We start from the raw sequence: 16,203 nt of genomic DNA, 5'->3' as shown, positions 1-16,203 counted from the left end.
TGGATACACTTCCCAGCAGCAGCTCGGTGGCTGCCTACCCTCCTCCCTCTGCTGCCCCTGGTGTGCCACTCTCAGAGGCAGCCAGTGGCCACCATCTGGACCCACTGTGTGTCCCGCCTGCCTGCTGAAGGAGACAAAGAAAGCAGAGGGCTCTGTAGGGTAGAACTGACATACAAGTCTCTGTACTGGTCAAAGGCATTGTTGGCTTCCACCTCCAGCTTGCGCAGGCGAGCAGATGGCATGGCACCGTCTTCCAGGGGAGGATCGTATTTGTTACTCCATGGTGATCTGCCAAAGAGACAAGGGAAACAGAGGGTTAAACAAGCAAGACAAGCCCTGAAAGGCTGGAGATTGGTGGCTCTGAGCTGAGCCACAGATGCTGACTTCCCAAAAATACCACACGGCACCAAGAGCAATCCATCTGTGAGAATTCCACCCTCAAACGCCACCCCAACACTGAGGGCGAGGGAACACCAACTCCCCACAGCTCACAGTGCACCTGGGGAACGCTCCCCCCCCCACTTCAGGTTTTTACTATATAAATAATCATGTTCAGGTTTCAATCTGTTCCTTCTTAAATAGGCAAAACCCAGGCCTCAGATGTGGCACATTAAATACTCTCATGCAAATACAAATAGGTTGTGCAGTTTCCCTGGGATCTGACATTATGAGAGCTGAACACTGCTGCCTCCAAACTCTCTTCCAGTCTCTCCCTCTGAAATGAACTCTCTTTTTAGTCTAACATTAGGGAAACGCTTGAGCAGTTGGAAGGATTTAACAGGCTCTGTAAGGCTGCAGGTTTTACTATGGTTGCTGCAGGTGTGGAAGAGATTTCTGTGCTCTTAATGAAAGATTTGGTATTAAAAGATTAATGGAAGCCTTTTGCCCATCTGCTTGAGACTTTTATAATTCCCATTCTGTAAACCAGCATTCTCCCTTTCATTTCCCCTTGGAATAACCAACCTACATATATCACTGCTGGTTTCAAGAAGGGTGCCTCTACCCTTTACCTACTCATTTTTCACAACACTCCAGCCTACCAGCACCAGGTCTTAATGCAGTCCATACGTCAAGGCTTTCTCCTCAGTAGCCATTTGTTACTCATTTCACAGAAAGGCATCTAGTTCTGACATCTGTTTAATGCAAAGCATAAAGTAAAGGCCCTGCTTTGCCCTGGCTTTGTGCTTCCAGAGCCCTTCCCTCCTCCCCACCACGTCTGACTCAAAAGGTGAGACAGCAGGAAAAGCTAAATCATTGTGTCACATCTACCCCCAGCACTGGTTTTCACCTGGTGGTTCTCATTTTGAAACAGTTGCTTCCAACCTGGTTGCTCTGGAGAAGAGTGGACAGCTACAGCAGTGCTCCTTACCCAGCAACTCCAAAACCTGGAAGGGATCCACACTAATGCACTGCTGGTGCTACCTGTCGGATTCCAAATGGCACAGCTACACCCATGAGGCAGTACACACAAATCCAACTGACACCATGGCATCCTAGAATGCCAGGTTGGAAGGGACCTCAAGGTCTAGTCCAACCTTTCTAGGCAAAGCCAGGCCTAGACCAGAGACAGGCTGAGAACACTGGGGCTGGAGAAGAGAAGCTGCATGGAGACCTCAGAGCAGCTTCCAGTGTCTGAAGGGGGCTACAAGGATGCTGGAGAGGGACTCTTCATGGGGGACTGTAGGGATAGGACAAGGGGTGATGGGTTCAGACTGAAACAGGGAAAGTTCAGGTTGGAGATAAGGCAGAAGCTCTTCCCTGTGAGGGTGCTGAGGCGCTGGCACAGGGTGCCCAGAGAAGCTGTGGCTGCCCCATCCCTGGCAGTGTTCAAGGCCAGGTTGGACACAGGGGCTTGGAGCAAGCTGCTCTAGTGGAAGGGGTCCCTGCCCGTGGCAGTGGTTGGAGCTGGAGGAGCTTTAAGGGCCCTTCCAACCCAAACCAGGCTGGGATTCTATGTCTCAGCACCCTGCCCAGCCAAATCTTAACTAGTGTCCAATGTTGGAGAGTCACTTCAGGCAGACAGAGCACTGACTTTGCTATCAAGAAGTCTGCAAAAGCAAAGCCATAGTTTGGATACCAGGCAATGCAGGAGTGTACCGCTGCCTCACCAGCACCATTCATGAGGATGCACTTGCTTTTTCTTTCTCTACATTAAAACACTTATTCAAAAACCCCTGTTTTCTGTGAATTCAGCACGCGATGCTTCTCCTTCATGTAAGAGGAAACCAGTGAGCACAGCACTCATGAAGAAGCTATGATATCAAGATACTTTCATTGTAAACATCAGTTCTCTTCCACAGGGTGCAGGAATGGCACTCAAAGGGCAGCACAGGAACACAGATCTGTCTAACCAGCAGACTGGGGCATTTTCAACTCATTCTGGTTGAGGCCAGCAGCTGCTTCACCTAAGAAACCACCCCAAACCCAACAAAACCTCCTCATAACAGAACCCTGTGCTTTTTTCTCTTCTGGTGGAAGAGTACTTGAAACATGTCAAAGCTTACACTGAGGTTATTTGAAGAAAGGCAGATGGACAAGCACTTAAATTTCAAAAGTCGGACCTCTAATTTCCCTAAAAGAGAATGGTTTTTGTTTCAGCTAACAGGTTTCAGTGGTGTTGGCACCAAATTCCACATAAGGATTCCATTTAATAGAGTGATCAAACACACTCAGAGTGGAAATGTATGGACAAAGTCAGGGACCTTGAAGTCTTATATTAAACCAGAAAAGCTCTGCCTTCACAATGTGGATTCCAAGGCTGTTTTGATGTCCTCCACAAACCTCCGTTACTACAGGAGCACTCACAGAAGTGCCTGCAAGACTACACGCAGGAGAAGCTGCTCCCTCGAGTAGCAGTGCTGCAGTTGGAAGAAACGGGAAATTATCTATCCATGAAGATCCAAGGGAAGCTCCAAAAATCGACCTTCTGGTCTTATCCATGCCTGCCATGGAGAAAAGCAAGTCTAAATGTGGGGAAGGAGTAAACTGTGATGGGCTGAGCATGAGGATATTCATATCTGCGTATGCTGCCCGATGAGACTTGTGGAGCTATCACCTGAATGGCCAACATCCCACAGCAGCTGTTATCAAAGCCAATTCCCAGCAGGAAGGATCTTCAATCTTCAGCAAGTAATTGCTTTGTGGAACAAATGAAGCAGCAAATGCCCCATCCCTGGCAGTGTTCAAGGCCAGGTTGGACCGCGTGGTCTAGTGTGAAGTGTCCCTGCCCATGGCAAGGGGGTGGAACTGGATGATCTTAAGGTCCTTTCCAAACCTGAAGACTGAGATCATACATATACTGAAGCTTAAAAAGAATCAAAGAGAAAAGAATACCATTTATTAATGTTTTCATTCATTAATTGTAAAACCACTTGAAAAGAACACCTATAAAACTTGGTTCCCAGTAGGAAACCTGACTATCGAGCTCCACCTTTCCTGCTCAAGCAGCACGAGGCTCACTTGTCTGCAGAAGGCTTTGAAATCCTTGGGTTAGTATTAAAAGAAATGCAATTAACAAGCCCTCCAATAAGAGGAAAGCCAGTGTTTGGTTTGAAGTGGGCAGTAATTGGGGCTGCAGCACGCTGCAGGTAGGGAATAGCGTTCCTTGAGACTTCTAATTGCCCGTGTGGTTCTGAGAAATCTTGGAAATATCAAAAGCTTTTAAAAGCAGAGCTCCGAGATTTGGGCCTAATTGATTAAATTAGTGTAAGAGGCACTTCCCAGTAACAACTTCAGGTTTTATGAGGTATGAGTAACAGTGTCTGAACACAGGCACAGAATGGGATTAACACATGCACATGTGAGCCTTGCCTGGCTTTCAAAGGCTTTTGCTTTGTGCTGAAGGAAAGAATTTACTTCACAAAACAGAGCTGAGACCAATCAATTCCAGCAGGGAGAATCACTTCAATCCAGAACACTTGAATCCAAAGCCTTAAAGAATAGCATTCATTAATGCCAGCGATTAATATATTATGCCTATTCTAGAAGAACAAATGGAATAGTTTTTCTGAAACCCCATTACTTAATAAGGCCTGAAAATGTCAATGTGATTTAACCCCCCCTGAGTCCTCCTGCTTTCTTGTAACTCTTTAAATATCTTCTTAGGAAGAGACTGAGCAAATTTCAGTCAAGCATGAAACTAACCTTAAAGAAAGGGCTTCCACATACACTCATTCAACACGGAGGGGCAGGGGGGCAGCAAGTGTTAGTAGTTACTGCAGCGTGTCACAGCACTGTTTAACAAGTACCCATTCAAGATTTCTGTGCCTCTGGTGCTAGATGTCAACAGCCTACACAGGATACAAGGGGACTGCAAGAAAAGATCACAACTGCAGGGAGAAAGCATCTCTTGAAAGGCCCAGAAGATAGACAGGATCTAATCCCTTCTTTTGCATCTGCCAGAGAGGATGCAGCTGCAGGAGTACACCCTGTGGAGGGCAGAAGTGATAAAACTATCCTAGCTACTAATTTAGAACTGATTCAATGCACATAGCTGCTACGGTAGAGCTGAGTGGCTTAGGCAGATGAGCTCAATGCACAAATGCTTTTAAAAGGCAACAGGCTGTTTTGTAGAAGGTTGAACACACTTTCAGTGTTAGACTAGAACCCTAAAGAACACAAGCAAACACTTCACCTTAGAGAACTTCTCACTTCTTGACCAAGAAAGAAAACCCCAGATTTACACTCAGCTGCAATGCAGATACACTGTCAAACTCAGCATCCATTATCACTTCCTCCTACTGCTTCTAGGGCAAAATGAATCTCAGCATGATCTCTGTACATCGTGTACAGATATGCTTTCAGTTTAGGTACGTACCTTTCCTACAACTCAAAGCAATTGATACCAATGAATCTAGAATCCTTTGTAAGCTTACCTGCTCCTGCAATGATGGCCTGAGCCAAAGGAAAAATGAATTGTCACAATATTCTCTGGAATTCCACTTTAAAATAGAATTCTTAAAACATTCTGGCCAGATGAACGTAAAACCCTACTGCAAACCTGTACAAAGCAAAGCCGGGTTCTGACTGTAGATCAGTCCCAATTGTTAGCACAGAGAATGTAAGCTGTTATACCCAAGCTACAAGGAGAGCCACCGATGTAACTCTTATAATCACAACCAGAAGCAGAGGGATGGCTGAGCTGTAACTCAGGGCAGAAGATGAATTGTGGTCATCACTTCAAAGCTTAGTGCCCTTCATTAAGAGAAGAGAGTCAAAAGAAGGTGATGCAATATTCACAGTGTTTCTGCAGTATGAGCATTGTGATTCTTAATTACATATCTGGAACTAGGCCAGGGTCACTAAAGCTGTTAAGAGAAGTCAGGCAGTGCAGAAAACGGGGAAAGGGAGAAGATAACTAAGAGGAGGAAGCGATTATAGCCTCTCAACTGTAATCACCCCAATGGCAAGGTAGAAAATAAACACATTTAAAGAGAGACTCTGTCCAAAGTGGCAGCCAAAATACCGAAAACCCATTGTACCATGCCAGTATTACAGCCCCTTCTACTTCAAAACTCATTTTGTTATAATTACACACAGCTTATATTGGTCAGATATTTTCACTGGGTTTGTCTACAGCTATTTTGGTAGAGAGGGATTCTTTTCCTTTGCTAAACATTAGGGCAAGGATTTTTATCCAGAACTAATGGCACCACATGTCCAAAATCAGACTCAATCCTTTGCAAACAGGAGTGAAAATGCCCTTCCTAGCTGGCACCACCCCCCCCCTTTGTATGGGAAGATGACTTTGTTTAAACCAAGTGCTTGCATCACCTCCTTGTTGCTGTATCCATGCCACAGATTTTACAACCTTGCAACAATAGATGGTTTCATTTCATAACAAGGCCATAATTTTCATCTCAAAGCCCTCACAGTCATTTCTTCTAGAGATGTGACTGGTTTTAATTCTCTAAGACATAACTGTGCTACAGGAACAGAAGTATGTTAGTCACCCCTTTAGCAACAGAATCATAGAATCACAGAATAGCCTCATCCAGTTCCAACCCCCCTGCCACGGTCAAGGACACCTCACACTAAACCAGGTCACCCAAGGCTCTGTCCAACCTGGTCTTGAACAGCGCCAGGGATGGAGCATTCACAACGTCCCTGGGCAACCCATTCCAGTGCCTCACCACCCTAACAGGAAAGAACTTCTTCCTTATATTCAATCTAAACTTCCCCTGTTTAAGTTTTAACCCGTTACCCCTTGTCCTGTCACTACAGTCCCTAATGAAGAGTCCATCCCCAGCATCCCTATAGCCCTCCTTGAGACACTGGAAGCTGCTCTGAGGTCTCCACACAGCCTTCTCTTCTCCAGGCTGAACAGCCCCAACTTTCTCAGCCTGCCTTCATGAGGGAGGTGCATACTATGTTGCTATCATACTGTGCATACTATGCTGCTATCAAGACGTTCCAGTCCCCTGCTCATCCTCGTGGCCCTCCTCTTGCTCTGGAGACAGACCATGGGACAGTACTGGCCTTGTGTGACAAGGTTTTAGTAGCAGGGGGCTACAGGGGTGACTTCTGTGAGAAGCTGCTTCCCCCATCTTAAACAGAACCAATACCAGCCAGCTCCAAGACAGACCTGCTGCTGGCCAAGGCCAAACCTACCAGCAATGGTGGTAGCACCTCTGAGATATTGTATTTAAGAAGGGGAAAAAGTTGCCACACAAGAGCAACTGAAGCTGGAGAGAGGAGTGAGAGTATGTGAGAGCAACAGCCCTGCAGGCCCCAAGGTCAGAGAAGGAAGGGAGGAGGTGGTCCAGGCACCAGAGCAGTTTCTCTGCAGCCCACAGTGAAGCAGGCTGTCCCCCTCCACAGCCCATGGAGGTCCATGGTGGAGCAAGTCTCTACCTGCAGCCCATGGAGGATCCCACACTGGAGGAAAGTGATGCCCAAAGGAGGCTGTGACCCCATGAGAACCCACACTGGAGCACATTCCTGGCAGGACTTGTGGCCCCATGGAGAGAGAAGCCTGCACTGTGGCAAGTCTGCTGCAGGACCCATGCTGTTTGAAACTGAGGCACTCTACAGTGGTCTGGAGATGATGTTTATGCCCTCTCACGTTCCAAAAACACTAAGATCAACTTTCATAGCCAGTGTCTTTAGTACTAAAGAGAAGAGGATTTGAAACAGTCACAGTTTCATCGCAGAGTTTAAGACCCTTAAATTTCTATTTTTGCTAAAAATAAGAGGGAGAAGGGAATGCAAGCCTTAAACACAGCTCTCATTCACAAAGTAAACCAGTTAGCTCTGAGCTTTGGATATGAACTCACCTATATGAGTCTCCATCTCTGTTGTAGTCACACAATAGATAGTCTTTTCCTACCACCTTATCTCGCGCAATCTTCAATGGCTGATCAACGGAGGAGAGGAGATCTTCACAGAGGCTTGGAACCTGTTTGGAGGGCACGGAGGGTAACACATTCAGGTTAAAAGAGATCAGCATCTGAAGAACAGATTCTGTTCTTCACAGCCCACATCTGCCCCAGAGCCAGAAACCCTTTCAAGTCAGAACTAAAACAAGCTGCACTTTACTCACAACACAGGCTTATACTCCCACCTCCAGTAACTCCAGCTTTCATTACCTAACCACTAGTGTGGTCCAGTACACTTCAGTATATACATCCTCAGTGTTAGCTTCTTGCCAAAGCCAGCCAGTAAAGTGATTGTCAAGGACTGATGAATAAAGGTAAATATTTATAATGGAGGGAAAAGAGGGAGCTGCTAATGCAGCATCCACCATCTATCCACCAGAGTGGGCTTTGCACAGGCCCCCACTCTGGGTAGGGTTTGGAATAGTTTCCAGGCAGCTGGCCAAACATTACCACGTTGGCTAATAAAAATCTGTGTGCCTGTGTGTGCACACAGAAAGTCAAACACATCTCCTACACAGGTAGCTTTAATGGCTTCAGATCCCCAGCTGGCCCCTGTGCTTCACATAGAGAAAGACTACAAGATCTGCTCTTAACATGGCAGAGAATCTTTGATGTACTGCAGAGAGATGACACTGTGCAGCCTGAAGGTAGCATGAATGCAAGCACAAATTCCATCCCATGGCCTCTTGTGATCAATATCCATATCAATATCTTGTGATCAATATCCATTTCCATTATCAGTATCCATATTCCCATACTGCAGGCTTTGGCCACATGGGTGGTTCCTCCAGGAACTCCATCTCTCTCTATATTTCAGGGCACCAAGGGACCCATCAACAAATCATTCCTGGAGCTATTACTAAACAATTACCACATTGTGTGTTTCCCTTGGGAAAAGCATTCCAGATTTCACTGCAAGGGAAAGGGACTCAAGTAAAATGCCCTTTTCCAACAGAAAGCTGGGATTGCAACAGGATATAGGACAACTGGCAAGTTCTTGAATATATTGGTGACAACAGGCTGAAACAGAAGATAAAAGAAATAATGAATGTGGCATCTCTTCCACATTTCATTCTCCATTGTAGAGATGAAAACCTGATGGAGAACGTGAAGACAAAAGGCAATCAAGGGTAAAATGAATCATGAAGTGACGAATTCAGAACTCATAAGAAATGAAAAGGGGAGGGAGGAATAAAGACAATGTGGACATGTACTTTCTTCTTTTCCAGCCAGCTCTTCAGTGAGCTGGCGAGTACATTTTTGAAGGGAAAAAGCCTAGAGGAGAAAAGAAACCAAACAATTTGAGGTGCAGCAGCTCCCAAACCGTAAGCACTAACTATCTGGATGCACTAGATATGACATAAGAGACCCAGCCGCCTGAAACAAAACCATTCCCAATCCCAAGGCAGTAACATACAAGGGATACTAGTCAGAGTAAGCAGGCACAAATAGAAACCAACATAACCACAAAAGAACCCAAAAAATCCCACAAAACCAAAGGACAAGTAAGAAATGCAACACCTAAAATTATCCTGCAGACACACACAGACAAAAATCAAGAAATGGTTGGTAACTTTACTGACAGTGCTGAAAAGCCCAAACCATTAGTTTAAGGTGTTTTACTTTGGTCTATATACAGCTTAATGTGGCACTGAGTGATAACTGAAAGGCTCTGATTAACAAAGTATTTATATAAGGCTAGATGCTTCTCATAGGGGTTCAGCATCTGATACTCGAGACCTGGTTGAAGCAACGTCAAAACCATTCCACATTCACAGAGTAAATGAAGGTGGGCAGGAAGCAAAAAGCTTTTAGGAAAATCATATTCTGAAGACAGACAACCCAAATACTGCTACAAATCACCAGTGTCATGGCCCAAGTGAAGTGAGATGATGTATCTGTGGCCGCGAGCCCATCTGGTTCCACTTTGGCTCTTCCTTCGCTTCTCCATTAGCTATTAATTTTAGGCTGACTCTTCAGGCAGAGAGCAACTTGAGATGACTGCTTCCATTTCAGGTGCATGCACGGCAGCCCCAAAGCACCTCATCATGAAGAGCTTTGCTCCGTGTTGTTCCTAAAAGTGACCAGCTGAATGTATTTCTTCTTCTCAGCTGCTCCCTGGCCAGCTGCCCATCAGCAGAGATAAGTGTCCAGGAACAGCCTCTTCAACCTCAAATGCAGTCAAATGATGTGTATTTAAAATGAATAATGGTGATGAAAACACCATTTGGAGAAAAGTGGCATTTTTCCCAGACTCTGTTTGGGTTCCATTTCTTTGGGAAAAGCCCTACACTACACATGTGGTAAGGGAGCATGAGCAGTCTTGCTGGACATGTCCTCAAGCTCCCAATATATATATAGAAAGCACTTTCAAAAGAAGCCCCAAACTCAATCCCCTACATAAAAGCTCCCAATAACCACCTGAATTTTCAACCCTTACAAAATCCAAAGATTAATGTTTAGGTTTAACTTCCTTTTAAAAATAGCACATGGCTGGTATGATGCTTCCATAGCACTTAGTGGCAGAGGACAACCTCTCACTGACCAGAAGGAATTCATATTGGTTTTAAGATGCAATCCTAGAATCCCAGCCTGGTTTGGGCTGAAGGGAGCTTAAAACTCATGCAGTCCCAACCCCTGCCACGGCCAGGGACACCTTGCACTACAGCTGCTTGCTCCGAGCCCCTGTGTCCAACCTGGCCTTGAACACTGCCAGGGATGGGGCAGCCACAGCTTCTCTGGGCACCCTGTGCCAGCGCCTCAGCACCCTCACAGGGAAGAGCTTCTGCCTAAGAGCTCATCTCAGTCTCCCCTCGGGCAGGTTAAAGCCATTCCCCTTGGCCTGTCCCTACATCCCTTGTCCAAAGCCCCTCTCCAGCTTTCCTGCAGCCCCTTTAGGCACTGGAGCTGCTCTCAGCTCTCCCCTTCAGGAGCCTTCTCTTCTCCAGGCTGACCCAGACCAGCTCTCTCAGCCTGGCTGCACAGGAGAAAGACACTCACTAGAGTACAATCCTACATTATAATAATCCATTGCCTCTCTGGTACCGACACTACAGGACTTAAGGCAATATATTCTCCTCTCCTCCTTCAGGATAAAACAGGGAAGAAAACTCACTCACCTACTTTGGATGAACTAGACAATTTCAGCAGTGCCTATAAAATGAACAGAGATATTCCAGCTGATGGAACTCCTCCTGCAATTCTAATTATCAGAAAACCCCCAAGTGGCACAGTTATCCCAAGAGAACCATTTCTGTATCATTTATTACATCAACTTTCAAGAGCTGCTGTACTTCCTAAGAATGCAGTTACAAGATTCATGTATACTGGATTTCCTTTTGAATTTAGGTCCTTTGCATTGTAGAACATGCAGTGATAAGGTATTTGGCCCAGCCAGGCTAAGTCAGCTGCTGCAATGCCAGCACTGAGCAGTTACTTTCCACTACACATACACCTTTCCTTCTGTTCTTCTCCATGTCAAGCACTGACCCTTCCCCAAAGCATTTTGGTCTCTTTAGGGCACATTCAGTTCATATTTAGCAAGAAAACACCCAGAATTGCTGATCCCAGCAAAGACAACTCTGCTCAGGAGACCAACCTATCCTCTGAGTTCCCAATCTCAAACACTGGATCTGGGCTGTTAACTTTCCTTGTTAACTTGTTCTGTGTTAACTGAAAAGCCAAAATGATTTTAGGTGCCAAGAGTCATTAGATACGAAACTTGGGACTTCAATTTAGAAAGGCAAGAATTAACCCACTCCCCCAGCCAAACACTGCAATACCAAAGCAGGGGTTTTGTTAATTCATCACTGCACTGTAAATAAGTGTCACTGAGATGAAAACACTGAAACAACGAGGAGTGTTTTATAAGCAAAGACTAGGCTCCCTTCTTTATTTTGACACAAGGTTTCCCCACCCCAAGCAGGGGGAGGCCACATGTTGAATACAGGCTTAACCTTGTGTCCTTAGCTAAAGTCCATCATTAGTTTCCTTTGGTCCACAGTGTACTCTGGACTCTAATGCACCCATGTTTCCATAAATAAGCACTCAATCATCTATTATGGTGCTTGTAGGATAGTCAGGGAGCAAGACCACCCTCATTGGGAATTAGAAAAGAAGAAAGCAGAAGGATCTCTGGGGGTCTGGACTGAGTCACAAAGCTGAACAGCAGCATCAGTCAGGAGCACATACCACATAACAGAGCACTGTGGTTGGGGGACATACAATAAATGTGTAGTACGGGGCGGGGGGAAAGATGAATGAAAAGCAAGTTAAGCATAATCCTGCATGTTGAACAAGGATTCTGTTGTCTTGTGCAACAGTATTCTCCAGCAGAGCAAGGCAGGTATGTGGACAGTGTTTTAATTAAGTCAACTGTGCTGCCATCAAGACAAATAATCACTTGTGCCAAAGCTGAAACTGTACACTTCTTGGAGTAGCCAACTAATAATCCCTCCTTCTTCACTCACCATGGCTAAAGGAACTTTATCAACTAAACAACTGATTCTGAATTAGTTTTATATGATTAAACAAGCATCTAGAAGAGTTCAGCAGTGACAAGGTCAGTAATTCAGCTCTTCATGTCTTAAACACACTCCCCAGCCTTGCTTTGAGCCTGCTGGCTGAATTGCATCAGATTCTGAATCACAGAATATGAGGTTGAGGGGACCTCAAGGATCATCTGGTCCAATCCTTCTAGGCAAAGCATGACATAGAGCAGAAGGCCCAGCACCCTGCCCAGCCCAATCTTAGAAGTGTTCAGTGCTGGGGAATCAAATTCTGCACCTTACACACCCAGTGGCTTACTGAGGCACTCAACTAGAGTACATTAAGGCTGTTGTTTTCTCCTGCAGCCTTGACTGAAGTGAATCATATTTACAAGTGAAGCAGCAGTGCTGTGTCGCAAGGTTGTGTCCCTGGAAATAGCCTCTTTTTTCCATGTTTATTCAGAGGTCAGCGTGTACAGAGCTCCACAGGAACCTTACACACTGGAAAAATATGCTAAATGCAGCAAAATTAAAGGTGAGAAGACACGTTTTCCTTAAAGACCCAGAAGGAAGATGAAGAGAGCTTCAAGAGCTTAGCAAAGGCAGTGCTCAGGTCCATTTGTCTTTCGAATTCACATCTATAACATGCAGATATCTCAGCACACATGTGACTAGAGCAGGTTTTAATGTAACGTCACATCCAAAGAGGAAAGAGAGTATTTTCATTGCATGCAAACCTGATTTTCTTTCATAAGACAACTTTAATCATTACAGAAGCGGACAAAGCCACAGCTCACATCACCTGGGGACACCGCTCCACTGCAAAGAACCCATGCAAGTTACTGGGCACTCCTGCAAACTTCAGCTCAGATCCTTCCCCTCCGGGCCAGCATCTAATAAAATATTATTATACTTTTCCTGAGTCACTGCACAGCCTCCGAATTTCCTGTTCCTGCAGAACACAGCCACGGCCTAACGGATGTTGTGGAAACCCAAGAAGGAAGCCAGGCTTCACTCAGCTTGGACCTGAAACCACTTGGAAAGTCACTCCCACAGATCCGCACATTGCTCAACATTAATTTGATCCATCAGATGTCCAAGGGCCACACATTCTTCAAGCTTTGTTTATTAAATGGACTTTTGTGTTCAAGACCAGATGTAATTGATACTGGAGAAACAGCTCAGCTTTATTCAAGTATTTGCACTGAATCCCAGCACTGCAACAATCAGCAGAACCAAAATGAAAACTAAGCAGCTTCTCTGGAAAAAGGCAAATGTTAATGGAATTGCAGATCCCAGTTTGTCTAGTTAGTGATGGCATGGCAGCAACATCACATTGATTACAGGATTTATCTGGTCAGCTCCAGGAGCTCCATTTGAAAAGCTCAGAAACCAGGATCCTTGGTATCCTTCCAGTGATCTGCTGGATAAAATAGGGCTTTTGCTGCATTCCCCATCCTGTAGCTTACTGGGAAACAAAAGCCAGCCATCTGGCAGCCCCAACTGAAGTGCCCCAGCCTTTGACTAGTGACCTGCAGGTGAAGGCTTCTGTATCTCGTTACCAGTCCCAAGTCCCAGGAGCCACCACAGCATATCAATATCTTGGGAAGTCTTGACTATTTGTATCAAGAGTCCAGCTGGTGTTGGATACATCCAGCTACAATGAAGGGATATGCATGTTCTCACCAGTGATGTTTCTATATCCCAGCTTCCCCCCCCCCCCCCCCCAGGTTTCTAATCAGGATTCAAGCTCACCAAGTGATCCACACACACACTCCTTTAGAAAGATACTTAAATAGATATTTTAGGGGTCCCTACCACCAGCAGTGCAGAGGCAGGAGCCTGGAAGGAAGGAAAGGCAGGGTTTAGGCTTAAAAAGAACAAGTAACTATGAAGCCAGAAGTGAAATTCCCTTTTACAACCTCCTACAAGTGGGGCTGCAGCTCTAAGCCAAGCATCACATTAACAATTTACATACATTCACTGTTATCTCCTATTACCATCAATATACCCAGAGGTAATCCCTTCTAGCTGGAAAACTCCTGCTTACAGCCCCTCACCAAGTGGAAAACTGGCTCTCAGCAACCATAAACCTATTCAGAGAGCCAGAGCCTCTTGTTTAGCCAACAATCTTTGTGTTCACATCCCAACAGGCTGCTGGTGGCACAGAATCTGTCAGCCAAGGCAGGAAGAACAGGTCACACACTCTGCTTTGAGACCACGAGGCTGGCAATGCACTTCTGCTTAAGTTTGCATTGAGTCTGATGGGGTTTTTAAGCACCACCCCCCCTCACTAGATGCTCAGCTGCCATCTGCACTCAATTATTTTATCTCTCCTCCATACTGCAGAGGCTTTTGGACTCCAAACACAAAAAACTCCAGTGACAATTTCATGTTCTTTATGGGCTATGCACACCAAACAAGTCACTTTGCCTGCGTGGGGGGTGGTGGGGAGGATACATTCTCTAGCTTCATCTACCTTCAGCTACTAAAGGCATGCAGGCAGACTCGAGCCTTGCCTGAAGGCACATCAGCTCCATGAAGCAAGGTCCTGAACATTGTGTAAATATTGCAAAATCCTAAGTTTGTTTTTAAATTCACCATTCTGGGACTTTCAGAGAGTAACACATTCTACTAAAAATACTGCAGCATTCTCCTGCAATGAGGAGGCAAAGACGATCACCTCCCAGCTCTTTAATTGCAAACAGAGCTGTGAAACATAACCAGTGTCATTACTGGCTGCTGTATCTATACAAAACTCCAGCTTTAATTCCTCCATGGCAGCATAACTTGATCCTGTACTTCAAGAAAGCTTCAAGAATTCCCCTTTGGGGAATAAGTTGAGCTTTACTTGAGTATCAGGCTTGGAAAAGACAGGAAGGTGATTGCGGCTGTGAGCAACCCCACTCTCCTGGTGAATCTGCTTGTCCATGTTGTGAGACAGTTCCATAAGGACAATTCTCCATCCCTTCTATTGCCAGCAGATTTTGCTGACTCAGCTACATTTTTCATTTAAGTTATATTACACACAGGCAAACACCCAAATCAAACACTCAGCAGGAAACTCCTACTTGCAAGGGGAACTTGCTTAACTTCTACCAAGCTTGAGAGCACAGCCATTGAGACAATCGTGTCCCAGCCCCCTTATCTGCTGCACATGGCCCATGAGCACAATAAATCCACCTTCCAGCTCCCACCTCTCCCTTGAAGCCATTTCAGTGAAGCTGCTTGCAGAAACACCCACCAAAGGCTTCTGAAGGCTGTGACTGAGCATCTGTCACTGCCCTGCCCTGTTATTCTGCTGCCAAGGTGTCCTAGGAATAGATCCCATCACTACCTGAAAGCTGATGCCTCCTTCAGGGTTTCTCTTGGAAAGGACACAGGTGAAAGTACACTAGCCCTGGCTTAGTGATCTTAAGAGAAAAGAAGCAGGAAGACAACTCTCAGCCTGTTCTATCTTTCAGTATAAAGCATTCAGCCACTCCAAAGGGAGCTCTCCCAGCTTCCTTACTGCGGTGAGACTTCCATGAGTCAGAACAAGACCTCACTCTTAAGTGATACCAAGAAACATCTCCACCCAGAAAACACCCCTAATATTCTCCTTCAGCAAGTGATGAGAACAGATGTGATTCATAACTGACTTCTGAAGAGAAGCACAGTATCAACAGCAGCAGCTTCTGGACAATGTGAGGCACTAAGGAGGAGTATTTATGCTACACAGTTAAGAGTTGTATTAATGTGACAAGTGCTATCACCAGGCCTATCCTCATCACAAATTCATTCAAGAGCAGGACAATCACCTTTAACACTTCTCTTATGCAAACTGCTTTACAATTCAGACTTGCCTCACAGGTACATGCTCCAAAGCTTCAGTTACCCCAGATTCCAAAGGAGCTACATGGAAAACCATTCTAATTTAAATTAGTTGTCATTAAAAAGGTATGTGCCTCCACTGAACTCTTTTTGTGGACATTTAGGACATTCTGACAGTCCCCAAGTAATCTATTTACAAATAATGGCCCAGTGAATTCCAATCAGTGTGTCCCATGCCAAGGCACATTACCAGCACCAGCACAGCTTCTTTCAGACTGGACCTCTGGAGTCCTGTGATTGACAAGGTCTCTAATGAACGCTAATTGCAGACTCTGCAACAACAGATGTGGTAAAAGGGCAAACCACAAACTGGTTTGCTAATGAATGAGAAGTGTATGTTCTGATAAGGGCCAGTGACCCAAAAATTCTCCTCTTCCACCCACCCTTTCACTTCATGTTTGAGTTTAGGCCCTTCTCCTTGGCAGCCCAACGCTTGGGGGCAGTAACATACAGCCTTGAACACATCC

General features: G+C 45.4%; 1 protein-coding gene across 4 annotated transcripts in view; it reads right to left on the bottom strand.

The window, feature by feature from the left end:
* CAPZB (capping actin protein of muscle Z-line subunit beta) overlaps positions 1-16,203 on the bottom strand; it is a 72,529-nt gene that overhangs the window by 25,078 nt on the left and 31,248 nt on the right. For all 4 annotated transcript variants that reach the window (XM_062622890.1, XM_062622888.1, XM_062622887.1 and 1 more), the window contains 2 exons: positions 7,275-7,396; positions 175-288 (listed from right to left, as the gene is read on the bottom strand). In XM_062622890.1, the coding sequence (XP_062478874.1) occupies positions 175-288; positions 7,275-7,396 (236 nt within the window). The remainder of the gene's footprint in view (positions 1-174; positions 289-7,274; positions 7,397-16,203) is intronic.

This window comes from Pezoporus occidentalis, unplaced genomic scaffold (genome assembly GCF_034315485.1).
Source record: "Pezoporus occidentalis ecotype Australia unplaced genomic scaffold, CSIRO_AGI_Poc_V1 ctg249, whole genome shotgun sequence".
Taxonomy (NCBI): domain Eukaryota; kingdom Metazoa; phylum Chordata; class Aves; order Psittaciformes; family Psittacidae; genus Pezoporus; species Pezoporus occidentalis.
Note: the sequence above shows the minus strand (reverse complement) of the source record. Positions and strands in the feature narration are given on the sequence as shown.